The sequence below is a fragment of the Notothenia rossii genome (assembly GCF_949606895.1).
Source record: "Notothenia rossii genome assembly, chromosome: 7".
Lineage (NCBI taxonomy): Eukaryota > Metazoa > Chordata > Actinopteri > Perciformes > Nototheniidae > Notothenia > Notothenia rossii.
Genome location: NC_136905.1, coordinates 60,848,448 through 60,860,835, shown reverse-complemented (window position 1 = coordinate 60,860,835; position 12,388 = coordinate 60,848,448). Strand labels below are relative to the sequence as shown.

Sequence of the window (12,388 nt, the reverse complement as noted above, 5' to 3'; positions counted from 1 at the left end):
AAAGAAAGCCTCAGCTATACAGATATTTACCTCAATGGCTGGTGAGACGATGTCAAAGAAAGCACCAAAGTTGACAGGGTTGATGACTTTCATGATACTTGTCACATCCATCTTTGTCTTTAGATGTGAGGGAGTTGCTGCCAGCTGAGCCAGCTGACTGACAGTAAGAAGATATGCAACCTCCACCTAGTGACGAGCAGTACAGTATTACAGTAAGTAACATCAACTTTAACGTTTCTTGGCAGTTTTACGCTTGTTTAAAAACTGGACTTCCCATGTTATACCGGCAGCTAATGTTATGGAAATCTTAGACCTAGTCAATACTGTGGAGATATACAATTAGAATGATCAATCAATAAACTGGTGAAACAAACAGAGTTGTCTTTCTGGATCTTTATTCGAGGCGCCTCGAAGGCACAAGTCTCACAGAGTACAGGGTAGTCTGCAGGAGTGTGCGCAATAGTCACAGAATAGCAAAGCTTACTGTATATACAAGGTAGAGTTTTTGTGTAGCTAGGCGGAACGCCTCAGAAATCTGCTTTCACACGGATGTCTCATATTGTTATTAGACACCTGTGTCCTTGAGCTGTAGAAAGTATAATGGTTATCAGAATATGGAAGTTCAAACTTTGTGTGAAGAGGAGTAGTTTCAACATAGTCTGCCAAATCAGCTCTGTGGCCTTGAAGCGCTTAAGAATAATAACCCTCATTAGAGTATGCACAGAAAACAGCATATATCAGGAAATGGTACAGTAGTGTTAGAAAATGCTTTTAGAAGCATTTGGTTTTAACATATAAGGTAAAATAAGAAATTGCCACTACACTAATCAGTAGATTCAGATCTTTTTTAGTTTTTGCAGTATCTTATATTTATATATAATATATGTTTTGCCTTGAAGGAATAACAGCAAGCTATGTCCAATGACATAGCACAAATAATGTGTAAGAAATGTACATGCCAGTTTCCCAATACAATTTAAAGGTCTTTATGGATTGTAACTGCACACATATTTAAAAAAATGTTTATTTCATATATATTCAATGTAAATATTGCTATATTTGAATAATTATGGTTTTCTTTAAATAGTTTTTTTTATCACCGTTTTATTTTTATGTATGTCTGCACCAAAAACACCAAGACAAATTCCTAGTTTGTGTTAACCTACTTGGCATTTTTTCAGCTGACCTATGCAAGTACTTAGTGTTTAATATCTATAATGAATGAAGCTTTAGTTGTTAAAAAAAGGGCAACCTACTGGATAATGGAAAAAAAGTTCCCTTTGCTTGCTACATTTAGATTGTCTAGGCTTGTCTTACAATCAAACTCTCATGCAGATTACAAAACGGGACGAGTGGGTTCATGTCACTGTACATCCTGGAAGTCAAGTTTTAAGTAGTCATGGTAACACAATTGATAATTTAATATTGATTTAACATTTATTGAACAACAACTGGTTTTAGTTTGGGAGTTGAGCTCTACAACCAAGGTCTGCTACTTACGCTGGAGAAGTTGGCATTGAGATGTTGCAGATCCTGAAGGGTTGCAAAACCAGAGAAGTTGCCAAAGTTGCCCTGAAGCCACTCTTTACTGCCTCTGTTGAAGGAGACACAGCCAGGATCTGCGAAGAAGACAGAAACAATGAGATTGGCAGGGTATACCAACCACATGCCATCAAAACTTGACCTAATTGAGCCTGAGTGCCTGCGTTTACCTGATGAGTCATTTCTTGAAAGGAATGGCCGGATGAAATGAGTGTAGACAGCTTGCTGTTGTTCTCTGTCCATGGATGCCATTTGACTGCTGAATGCCTTGATGCTAAATATTGAGAGAAGGCTGTAAACATCTAACCAACTAGAAATAGGCAGGTTCATCTTCCATCAATGTTCACAGTAGAGCAATGTATCACATGTTTGCTTACACAGTCTGGTAGGTCTCGCAGCTGAAGTTCTTGGAGCTGAGGCAGAATAGGAAGTTGGGGGTTGTGGAGGCCAAAAACGGACGAATATTTGTCTGGAACCAGCTGCTGACAAAGTCATCACTCTGCAGTTGTGTCTGGCTGAAGTTGGCAATTCTCACCTCTCCGAGAGCCTCAAGTGCATGTGACAAGGATGGGTTGCTCTTGCCTGGTGCCTGGAATTTGGAAAATAAGTTTGGTTTGACAGAATTGGCACGGGAAAACACAAATTTTGTGATAATGTGGCATTTACCATGGTTGCGAATGTCTCAAGAGCCTTGTCTAGTTCAGGAGAAGCTTTTTGGAATAAAAGCTTCCAGACCTCTGTCGGGTATGTCCTGTTGCTTTCCAGTGTGCAGTTCATCAATGTGACCAAGTTGCTGGCTGTTAGATGTGTTGCCTTGGAAAGAAATAGACATGAAATAAAGCAAAGTGTCTCAGATCCTATGGCTATTAGTTTCAGGAGGCTCGTGTAGCAAAAGCCAAATCTTGTTCTGGGATTGATAGTTTACATAAAACAAACTTACCGAGGAACAAGCATGCTCAGTGAGGGTAAAACGGCACAGCGCTTCAGAGGAATTGTAAAGAGATAGTGTTTCTTGGACGTGTGATCTGAGGGGGAAAACAACCATTTAACCTTAGTTAGATTGTGTAAAAGAACTCCGCAAACCTAGCACCGGACAAATCTGCTATACACTTACCTATTGACTGCAGCACAGATGAGGTTCTCTGTGAGAAGACAAAAATGCGTATCAGATATTGTACCTTTGCAATGCAATCTTTTCATCAACGCTTTAATGTCTGGTAATTGACAGACTTACCATTGACCGGGGTCTTCTTGCACTGGAGAAAAGCAAATCATAATTGTTAGTTTAGTGGCAAAAGTTTGTTTAAGTTCAAAATACCTCAATGAAGCTCCTTAATATAAATCATGTTTGTATGCCAAACGTGTGTCCTGTACATTTGTTATCAACTATTGCAAAGCCTTTTCCATGTTATATCCCCATGTTAATGAACTCACCATGAAGGAGTCTGGAAGTGAGCAACCTGTTTGGAAGAAAATGTAAATGAAGTTATGTCATCAATACAGCTATCGTTACAAGTAATGGTAATTGGGTTTTCTAAAAAAAAAGTTTGTTAGCAGAGTGTTTTGAAACGTACGTGTGAATCTTTCCTTCAGTGACTTTATGCTTGATCTCAGGCTGTTCGAAAGGTGCAATGGCAGGGATTCCAAACTTTGCCCAAGACCAGCGAGTCTGAAGAAAGAGCACATCAATCGTTGTCACTTGTCTGGTGCCAACGTTTGAAATCATCATTATGCAAACCTATAATGTCTAACTGTGGACTTTAGGAACATCATCTCTTACATAGCTCTGTAGGAGTGACAGCTGATGTTATTGGGGATAACCGCCAAGCTGCCGGGGTGGAGGCTCGCCAAGACAGGAGCCAACTGGTCCTGGAACAACATCTTAAAGTCTTCAGGCTCAAATCCTTCAAATTCAGGCGCAAGGGCCGTCAAAGTTAGGTTCAAGATTGTGTCTCGTACACCTGGATTTTTGATGAGGGTGATGTTTTTCTGGAAATAAAAGTATACATGTTTCAGCACAGGAGAACGTTTAGATTCCTGAAATGATTGTAGAGGTTAGAGCAAGTTTGGTGGCTCATCTTTGCATTCTAATGCATGGGGAAAACCGTCAGGCCACCATAATTGCAAATCCTTTAACATCTTAAGTGTTAAACAGATTTGGATTCAATTCCTGGCCTTTTTTCAGGTTCTGCAAAAATGTAACCATCTCAGGACAATTGTAACATGGCCGGCTTGCCAGCACGCTTTTTAAGAAAATAGGCCAATTCCAAAGTTAAGCATTCACCTGCTTGTTGGCTTTTGCAAAAGCAATTAAAAAGTGTTCAAACTCCTCATCATCAGGCGACTCTATCAAGCTCGTCAACACCTCCCTTAGGAAGGCCTCATCCTCCAAAGCTCCACTGTCTGTATCCAATATCAGCTCAGCCTTCTGCTCTGGTGAGAGGGAGTCCACAACTGCCATCTAAGGATACAAACAAAGAAGATATACCACTTGCTTTTCACCGTGACGTGCCAGAACAACTCCCGCGTGCAGATTTTCCATGTTCTGAATACTGTGTGGTTGTTTTCAAGGAATATTGCTGGCTTAATGTATGACTTACCGCGGAAAGATTGAAGGCTTTGAGGTCAGAGTATTTTACGTGTTGGGAAAATGCACCCAAGTATGCTTCAAGCCATTCTGCATCACTCTGAATTCCCTGTCTGCAAACTAAGGCAGGTAGATAGACATTAGCATGGGTACCATTTAGCAAGCTTTATTTTTCATCGATACACATGGGACAAGTTGAGTGCCAGCCAGTGTTAGCCCTACCTGGCTTGTTGATGACACTGGCCGATTTGTCCAGATAGACTAGCAAGGCTTTTCCAATGCCTTTTCGTTGTCCCTTGGACATTGCAGGGGCAGCATTGCTCATCCCACTCACACTGCGTGGGATAAAAATAAACATTATTATGCAGTCCCACATTAGATGTTGAATTCTCTGCAATGCAAGCGTATTTATTTGTAAAGTGCTACTCACACGACTTGGAAGTTTTTGCAGGAAATGTTTGCGGTTGCACCCTTGATCATCATTGGACTGAAACTTGGGAGGACAGGAACCAGGATCTTATGGAACCAAACAAACCAGTCTTCTTCCATAAAGTGTGTGAAATGGGGACTGATAATGCTGAAGGTCCGATTCATTACACGGTCTCTCACAAACGGTTGGAAATCCGGGCCCTTTGAAATTACAACATTAGAGGGTTTAAAACACATACTACACCATACATGATGCAACAAAGGATGTAATACTATATTGGAAATGATAGAGTCCTCAACAACTAATGTAGAGGATTGCCATTCTTACTCCGATTTCAAAGGTGGCCTACCTTTCCATTAGCTGTCAGCTGTGTCAGGAATTCTTCCACATTTTCCAGAGCATCGCCCTCCTGGAGTCGCTCAAACACACGGTCAATGTGGTCGGTGTCATTCAAGGCCCCTGAGCTCAGTGTCAACTCTGCCACCTGAGTGGGAGTGAGCAGTGGCAACAATTCGGCCTACGGAAGGGAATCAGTATGAAATCATAAAGCATATATCGCAAAACCACAGGTTAGACATTCCGGTTTGGAAGAAGAATGTTACAACCGCCATCCGCCACTTACGCTGGAGAAGTTGGCATTGAGATGTTGCAGATCCCGAAGTTTTGCAAAACCAGAGAAGTTGCCAAAGTTGCCCTGAAGCCACTCTTTACTGCCTCTGTTGAAGGAGACACAGCCAGGATCTGCGAAGAAGACAGAAACAATGACATTGGCAGGGTATACCAACCACATGCCAAAACAACTTGACCTAATTGAGCCTGAGTGCCTGCGTTTACCTGATGAGTCATTTCTTGAAAGGAATGGCCGGATGAAATGAGTGTAGACAGCTTGCTGTTGTTCTCTGTCCATGGATGCCATTTGACTGCTGAATGCCTTGATGCTAAATATTGAGAGAAGGCTGTAAACATCTAACCAACTAGAAATAGGCAGGTTCATCTTCCATCAATGTTCACAGTAGAGCAATGTATCACATGTTTGCTTACACAGTCTGGTAGGTCTCGCAGCTGAAGTTCTTGGAGCTGAGGCAGAATAGGAAGTTGGGGGTTGTGGAGGCCAAAAACGGACGAATATTTGTCTGGAACCAGCTGCTGACAAAGTCATCACTCTGCAGTTGTGTCTGGCTGAAGTTGGCAATTCTCACCTCTCCGAGAGCCTCAAGTGCATGTGACAAGGATGGGTTGCTCTTGCCTGGTGCCTGGAATTTGGAAAATAATTTTGGTTTGACAGAATTGGCACGGGAAAACAAAATGTTTGTGATAATGTGGCATTTACCATGGTTGCGAATGTCTCAAGAGCCTTGTCTAGTTCAGGAGAAGCTTTTTGGAATAAAAGCTTCCAGACCTCTGTCGGGTATTTCCTGTTGCTTTCCAGTGTGCAGTTCATCAATGTGACCAAGTTGCTGGCTGTTAGGTGTGTAGCCTTGGAAAGACATAGACAAGAAATAAAGCAAAGTGTCTCAGATCCTATGGCTATTAGTTTCAGGAGGCTCGTGTAGCAAAAGCCAAATCTTGTTCTGGGATTGATAGCTTACATAAAACAAACTTACCGAGGAGCAAGCATGCTCAGTGAGGGTAAAACGGCACAGCGCTTCAGAGGAATTGTAAAGAGATAGTGTTTCTTGGACGTGTGATCTGAGGGGGAAAACAACCATTTAACCTTAGTTAGATTGTGTAAAAGAACTCCGCAAACCTAGCACCGGACAAATCTGCTATACACTTACCTATTGACTGCAGAACAGATGAGGTTCTCTGTGAAAAGACAAAAATGCGTATCAGATATTGTACCTTTGCAATGCAATCTTTTCATCAACGCTTTAATGTCTGGTAATTGACAGACTTACCATTGACCGGGGTCTTCTTGCACTGGAGAAAAGCAAATCATAATTGTTAGTTTAGTGGCAAAACTTTGTTTAAGTTCAAAATACCTCAATGAAGCTCTTTAATATAAATCATGTTTGTATGCCAAACGTGTGTCCTGTACATTTGTTATCAACTATTGCAAAGCCTTTTCCATGTTATATCGCCATGTTAATGAACTCACCATAAAGGAGTCTGGAAGTGAGCAACCTGTTTGGAAGAAAATGTAAATGAAGTTATGTCATCAATACAGCTATCGTTACAAGTAATGGTAATTGGGTTTTCTAAAAAAAAAGTTTGTTAGCAGAGTGTTTTGAAACGTACGTGTGAATCTTTCCTTCAGTGACTTTATGCTTGATCTCAGGCTGTTCGAAAGGTGCAATGGCAGGGATTCCAAACTTTGCCCAAGACCAGCGAGTCTGAAGAAAGAGCACATCAATCTTTGTCACTTGTCTGGTGCCAACGTTTGAAATCATCATTATGCAAACCTATAATGTCTAACTGTGGACTTTAGGAACATCATCTCTTACATAGCTCTGTAGGAGTGACAGCTGATGTTATTGGGGATAACCGCCAAGCTGCCGGGGTGGAGGCTCGCCAAGACAGGAGCCAACTGGTCTTGGAACAACATCTTAAAGTCTTCAGGCTCAAATTCTTCAAATTCAGGCGCAAGGGCCGTCAAAGTCAGATTCAAGATTGTGTCTCGTACACCTGGATTTTTGATGAGGGTGAGGTTTTTCTGGAAATAAAAGTATACATGTTTCAGCACAGGAGAACATTTAGATTCCTGAAATGATTGTAGAGGTTAGAGCAAGTTTGGTGGCTCATCTTTGCATTCTAATGCATGGGGAAAACAGTCAGGCCACCATAATTGCAAATCCTTTAACATCTTAAGTGTTAAACAGATTTGGATTCAATTCCTGGCCTTTTTTCAGGTTCTGCAAAAATGTAACCATCTCAGGACAATTGTAACATGGCCGGCTTGCCAGCACGCTTTTTAAGAAAATAGGCCAATTCCAAAGTTAAGCATTCACCTGCTTGTTGGCTTTTGCAAAAGCAATTAAAAAGTGTTCAAACTCCTCATCATCAGGCGACTCTATCAAGCTCGTCAACACCTCCCTTAGGAAGGCCTCATCCTCCAAAGCTCCACTGTCTGTATCCAATATCAGCTCAGCCTTCTGCTCTGGTGAGAGGGAGTCCACAACTGCCATCTAAGGATACAAACAAAGAGGATATACCACTTGCTTATAACCGTGACGTGCCAGAACAACTCCCGCGTGCAGATTTTCCATGTTCTGAATACTGTGTGGTTGTTTTCAAGGAATATTGCTAGCTTAATGTATGACTTACCGCGGAAAGATTGAAGGCTTTGAGGTCAGAGTATTTTACGTGTTGGGAAAATGCACCCAAGTATGCTTCAAGCCATTCCGCATCACTCTGAATTCCCTGTCTGCAAACTAACGCAGGTAGATAGACATTAGCATGGGTACCATTTAGCAAGCTTTATTTTTCATCGATACACCCCAAGTTGAGTGCCAGCCAGTGTTAGCCCTACCTGGCTTGTTGATGACACTGGCCGATTTGTCCAGATAGCCTAGCAAGTTTTTTCCAATGCCTTTTCGTTGTCCCTTGGACATTGCAGGGGCAGCATTGCTCATCCCACTCACACTGCGTGGGATGAAAATAAACATTATTATGCAGTCCCACATTAGATGTTGAATTCTCTGCAATGCAAGCGTATTTATTTGTAAAGTGCTACTCACACGACTTGGAAGTTTTTGCAGGAAATGTTTGCGGTTGCACCCTTGATCATCATTGGACTGAAACTTGGGAGGACAGGAACCAGGATCTTATGGAACCAAACAAACCAGTCTTCTTCCATAAAGTGTGTGAAACGGGGACTGATAATGCTGAAGGTCCGATTCATTACACGGTCTCTCACAAACGGTTGGAAATCCGGGCCCTTTGAAATTACAACATTAGAGGGTTTAAAACACATACTACACTATACATGATGCAACAAAGGATGTAACACTATATTGGAAATGATAGAGTCCTCAACAACTAATGTAGAGGATTGCCATTCTTACTCCGATTTCAAAGGTGGCCTACCTTTCCATTAGCTGTCAGCTGTGTCAGGAATTCTTCCACATTTTCCAGAGCATCGCCATCCTGGAGTCGCTCAAACACACGGTCAATGTGGTCGGTGTCATTCAAGGCCCCTGAGCTCAGTGTCAACTCTGCCACCTGAGTGGGAGTGAGCAGTGGCAACAATTCGGCCTACGGAAGGGAATCAGTATGAAATCATAAAGCATATATCGCAAAACCACAGGTTAGACATTCCGGTTTGGAAGAAGAATGTTACAACCGCCATCCGCCACTTACGCTGGAGAAGTTGGCATTGAGATGTTGCAGATCCCGAAGTTTTGCAAAACCAGAGAAGTTGCCAAAGTTGCCCTGAAGCCACTCTTTACTGCCTCTGTTGAAGGAGACACAGCCAGGATCTGCGAAGAAGACAGAAACAATGACATTGGCAGGGTATACCAACCACATGCCATCAAAACTTGACCTAATTGAGCCTGAGTGCCTGCGTTTACCTGATGAGTCATTTCTTGAAAGGAATGGCCGGATGAAATGAGTGTAGACAGCTTGCTGTTGTTCTCTGTCCATGGATGCCATTTGACTGCTGAATGCCTTGATGCTAAATATTGAGAGAAGGCTGTAAACATCTAACCAACTAGAAATAGGCAGGTTCATCTTCCATCAATGTTCACAGTAGAGCAATGTATCACATGTTTGCTTACACAGTCTGGTAGGTCTCGCAGCTGAAGTTCTTGGAGCTGAGGCAGAATAGGAAGTTGGGGGTTGTGGAGGCCAAAAACGGACGAATATTTGTCTGGAACCAGCTGCTGACAAAGTCATCACTCTGCAGTTGTGTCTGGCTGAAGTTGGCAATTCTCACCTCTCCGAGAGCCTCAAGTGCATGTGACAAGGATGGGTTGCTCTTGCCTGGTGCCTGGAATTTGGAAAATAATTTTGGTTTGACAGAATTGGCACGGGAAAACAAAATGTTTGTGATAATGTGGCATTTACCATGGTTGCGAATGTCTCAAGAGCCTTGTCTAGTTCAGGAGAAGCTTTTTGGAATAAAAGCTTCCAGACCTCTGTCGGGTATTTCCTGTTGCTTTCCAGTGTGCAGTTCATCAATGTGACCAAGTTGCTGGCTGTTAGGTGTGTAGCCTTGGAAAGACATAGACAAGAAATAAAGCAAAGTGTCTCAGATCCTATGGCTATTAGTTTCAGGAGGCTCGTGTAGCAAAAGCCAAATCTTGTTCTGGGATTGATAGCTTACATAAAACAAACTTACCGAGGAGCAAGCATGCTCAGTGAGGGTAAAACGGCACAGCGCTTCAGAGGAATTGTAAAGAGATAGTGTTTCTTGGACGTGTGATCTGAGGGGGAAAACAACCATTTAACCTTAGTTAGATTGTGTAAAAGAACTCCGCAAACCTAGCACCGGACAAATCTGCTATACACTTACCTATTGACTGCAGAACAGATGAGGTTCTCTGTGAAAAGACAAAAATGCGTATCAGATATTGTACCTTTGCAATGCAATCTTTTCATCAACGCTTTAATGTCTGGTAATTGACAGACTTACCATTGACCGGGGTCTTCTTGCACTGGAGAAAAGCAAATCATAATTGTTAGTTTAGTGGCAAAAGTTTGTTTAAGTTCAAAATACCTCAATGAAGCTCCTTAATATAAATCATGTTTGTATGCCAAACGTGTGTCCTGTAAATTTGTTATCAACTATTGCAAAGCCTTTTCCATGTTATATCCCCATGTTAATGAACTCACCATGAAGGAGTCTGGAAGTGAGCAACCTGTTTGGAAGAAAATGTAAATGAAGTTATGTCATCAATACAGCTATCGTTACAAGTAATGGTAATTGGGTTTTCTAAAAAAAAAGTTTGTTAGCAGAGTGTTTTGAAACGTACGTGTGAATCTTTCCTTCAGTGACTTTATGCTTGATCTCAGGCTGTCCGAAAGGTGCAATGGCAGGGATTCCAAACTTTGCCCAAGACCAGCGAGTCTGAAGAAAGAGCACATCAATCGTTGTCACTTGTCTGGTGCCAACGTTTGAAATCATCATTATGCAAACCTATAATGTCTAACTGTGGACTTTAGGAACATCATCTCTTACATAGCTCTGTAGGAGTGACAGCTGATGTTATTGGGGATAACCGCCAAGCTGCCAGGGTGGAGGCTCGCCAAGACCGGAGCCAACTGGTCCTGGAACAACATCTTAAAGTCTTCAGACTCAAAATCTTCAAATTCGGGCGCAAGGGCCGTCAAAGTTAGGTTCAAGATTGTGTCTCGTACACCTGGATTTTTGATGAGGGTGATGTTTTTCTGGAAATAAAAGTATACATGTTTCAGCACAGGAGAACATTTAGATTCCTGAAATGATTGTAGAGGTTAGAGCAAGTTTGGTGGCTCATCTTTGCATTATAATGCATGGGGAAAACAGTCAGGCCACCATAATTGCAAATCCTTTAACATCTTAAGTGTTAAACAGATTTGGATTCAATTCCTGGCCTTTTTTCAGGTTCTGCAAAAATGTAACCATCTCAGGACAATTGTAACATGGCCGGCTTGCCAGCACGCTTTTTAAGAAAATAGGCCAATTCCAAAGTTAAGCATTCACCTGCTTGTTGGCTTTTGCAAAAGCAATTAAAAAGTGTTCAAACTCCTCATCATCAGGCGACTCTATCAAGCTCGTCAACACCTCCCTTAGGAAGGCCTCATCCTCCAAAGCTCCACTGTCTGTATCCAATATCAGCTCAGCCTTCTGCTCTGGTGAGAGGGAGTCCACAACTGCCATCTAAGGATACAAACAAAGAAGATATACCACTTGCTTATAACCGTGACGTGCCAGAACAACTCCCGCGTGCAGATTTTCCATGTTCTGAATACTGTGTGGTTGTTTTCAAGGAATATTGCTAGCTTAATGTATGACTTACCGCGGAAAGATTGAAGGCTTTGAGGTCAGAGTATTTTACGTGTTGGGAAAATGCACCCAAGTATGCTTCAAGCCATTCCGCATCACTCTGAATTCCCTGTCTGCAAACTAACGCAGGTAGATAGACATTAGCATGGGTACCATTTAGCAAGCTTTATTTTTCATCGATACACATGGGACAAGTTGAGTGCCAGCCAGTGTTAGCCCTACCTGGCTTGTTGATGACACTGGCCGATTTGTCCAGATAGCCTAGCAAGTTTTTTCCAATGCCTTTTCGTTGTCCCTTGGACATTGCAGGGGCAGCATTGCTCATCCCACTCACACTGCGTGGGATGAAAATAAACATTATTATGCAGTCCCACATTAGATGTTGAATTCTCTGCAATGCAAGCGTATTTATTTGTAAAGTGCTACTCAAACGACTTGGAAGTTTTTGCAGGAAATGTTTGCGGTTGCACCCTTGATCATCATTGGACTGAAACTTGGGAGGACAGGAACCAGGATCTTATGGAACCAAACAAACCAGTCTTCTTCCATAAAGTGTGTGAAACGGGTACTGATAATGCTGAAGGTCCGATTCATTACACGGTCTCTCACAAACGGTTGGAAATCCGGGCCCTTTGAAATTACAACATTAGAGGGTTTAAAACACATACTACACTATACATGATGCAACAAAGGATGTAACACTATATTGGAAATGATAGAGTCCTCAACAACTAATGTAGAGGATTGCCATTCTTACTCCGATTTCAAAGGTGGCCTACCTTTCCATTAGCTGTCAGCTGTGTCAGGAATTCTTCCACATTTTCCAGAGCATCGCCATCCTGGAGTCGCTCAAACACACGGTCAATGTGGTCGGTGTCATTCAAGGCCCCTGAGCTCAGTG

At 42.2% G+C, this 12,388-nt stretch overlaps 1 protein-coding gene and 1 long non-coding RNA gene across 2 annotated transcripts in view; one reads left to right on the top strand and one right to left on the bottom strand.

Annotated features, from left to right (window-relative positions):
- The window catches only part of LOC307046249 (uncharacterized protein), a 38,861-nt gene extending 27,045 nt beyond the window's left edge, over positions 1 to 11,816 (bottom strand). The window contains exons 1-44 of the mRNA XM_079692560.1: positions 11,710 to 11,816; positions 11,501 to 11,607; positions 11,185 to 11,361; positions 10,681 to 10,889; positions 10,475 to 10,569; positions 10,335 to 10,360; positions 10,135 to 10,156; positions 10,015 to 10,042; positions 9,841 to 9,925; positions 9,567 to 9,713; positions 9,278 to 9,489; positions 9,071 to 9,174; positions 8,859 to 8,977; positions 8,586 to 8,753; positions 8,237 to 8,436; positions 8,029 to 8,141; positions 7,824 to 7,930; positions 7,508 to 7,684; positions 7,004 to 7,212; positions 6,798 to 6,892; positions 6,658 to 6,683; positions 6,458 to 6,479; positions 6,338 to 6,365; positions 6,164 to 6,248; positions 5,890 to 6,036; positions 5,601 to 5,812; positions 5,394 to 5,497; positions 5,182 to 5,300; positions 4,909 to 5,076; positions 4,560 to 4,759; positions 4,352 to 4,464; positions 4,143 to 4,249; positions 3,827 to 4,003; positions 3,323 to 3,531; positions 3,117 to 3,211; positions 2,977 to 3,002; positions 2,777 to 2,798; positions 2,657 to 2,684; positions 2,483 to 2,567; positions 2,209 to 2,355; positions 1,920 to 2,131; positions 1,713 to 1,816; positions 1,501 to 1,619; positions 31 to 186 (exon numbers count right to left, since the gene is read on the bottom strand). Coding sequence (XP_079548686.1) covers positions 31 to 186; positions 1,501 to 1,619; positions 1,713 to 1,816; positions 1,920 to 2,131; positions 2,209 to 2,355; positions 2,483 to 2,567; positions 2,657 to 2,684; positions 2,777 to 2,798; positions 2,977 to 3,002; positions 3,117 to 3,211; positions 3,323 to 3,531; positions 3,827 to 4,003; positions 4,143 to 4,249; positions 4,352 to 4,464; positions 4,560 to 4,759; positions 4,909 to 5,076; positions 5,182 to 5,300; positions 5,394 to 5,497; positions 5,601 to 5,812; positions 5,890 to 6,036; positions 6,164 to 6,248; positions 6,338 to 6,365; positions 6,458 to 6,479; positions 6,658 to 6,683; positions 6,798 to 6,892; positions 7,004 to 7,212; positions 7,508 to 7,684; positions 7,824 to 7,930; positions 8,029 to 8,141; positions 8,237 to 8,436; positions 8,586 to 8,753; positions 8,859 to 8,977; positions 9,071 to 9,174; positions 9,278 to 9,489; positions 9,567 to 9,713; positions 9,841 to 9,925; positions 10,015 to 10,042; positions 10,135 to 10,156; positions 10,335 to 10,360; positions 10,475 to 10,569; positions 10,681 to 10,889; positions 11,185 to 11,361; positions 11,501 to 11,607; positions 11,710 to 11,812 — 5,214 coding nt within the window. The 5' untranslated portion in view covers positions 11,813 to 11,816. The remainder of the gene's footprint in view (positions 1 to 30; positions 187 to 1,500; positions 1,620 to 1,712; positions 1,817 to 1,919; positions 2,132 to 2,208; positions 2,356 to 2,482; positions 2,568 to 2,656; positions 2,685 to 2,776; positions 2,799 to 2,976; positions 3,003 to 3,116; positions 3,212 to 3,322; positions 3,532 to 3,826; positions 4,004 to 4,142; positions 4,250 to 4,351; positions 4,465 to 4,559; positions 4,760 to 4,908; positions 5,077 to 5,181; positions 5,301 to 5,393; positions 5,498 to 5,600; positions 5,813 to 5,889; positions 6,037 to 6,163; positions 6,249 to 6,337; positions 6,366 to 6,457; positions 6,480 to 6,657; positions 6,684 to 6,797; positions 6,893 to 7,003; positions 7,213 to 7,507; positions 7,685 to 7,823; positions 7,931 to 8,028; positions 8,142 to 8,236; positions 8,437 to 8,585; positions 8,754 to 8,858; positions 8,978 to 9,070; positions 9,175 to 9,277; positions 9,490 to 9,566; positions 9,714 to 9,840; positions 9,926 to 10,014; positions 10,043 to 10,134; positions 10,157 to 10,334; positions 10,361 to 10,474; positions 10,570 to 10,680; positions 10,890 to 11,184; positions 11,362 to 11,500; positions 11,608 to 11,709) is intronic.
- The window catches only part of LOC307046250, a 36,454-nt gene that overhangs the window by 969 nt on the left and 23,097 nt on the right, over positions 1 to 12,388 (top strand). The window contains exon 2 of the long non-coding RNA XR_013810117.1: positions 124 to 212. This is a non-coding gene — a long non-coding RNA (uncharacterized lncRNA). The remainder of the gene's footprint in view (positions 1 to 123; positions 213 to 12,388) is intronic.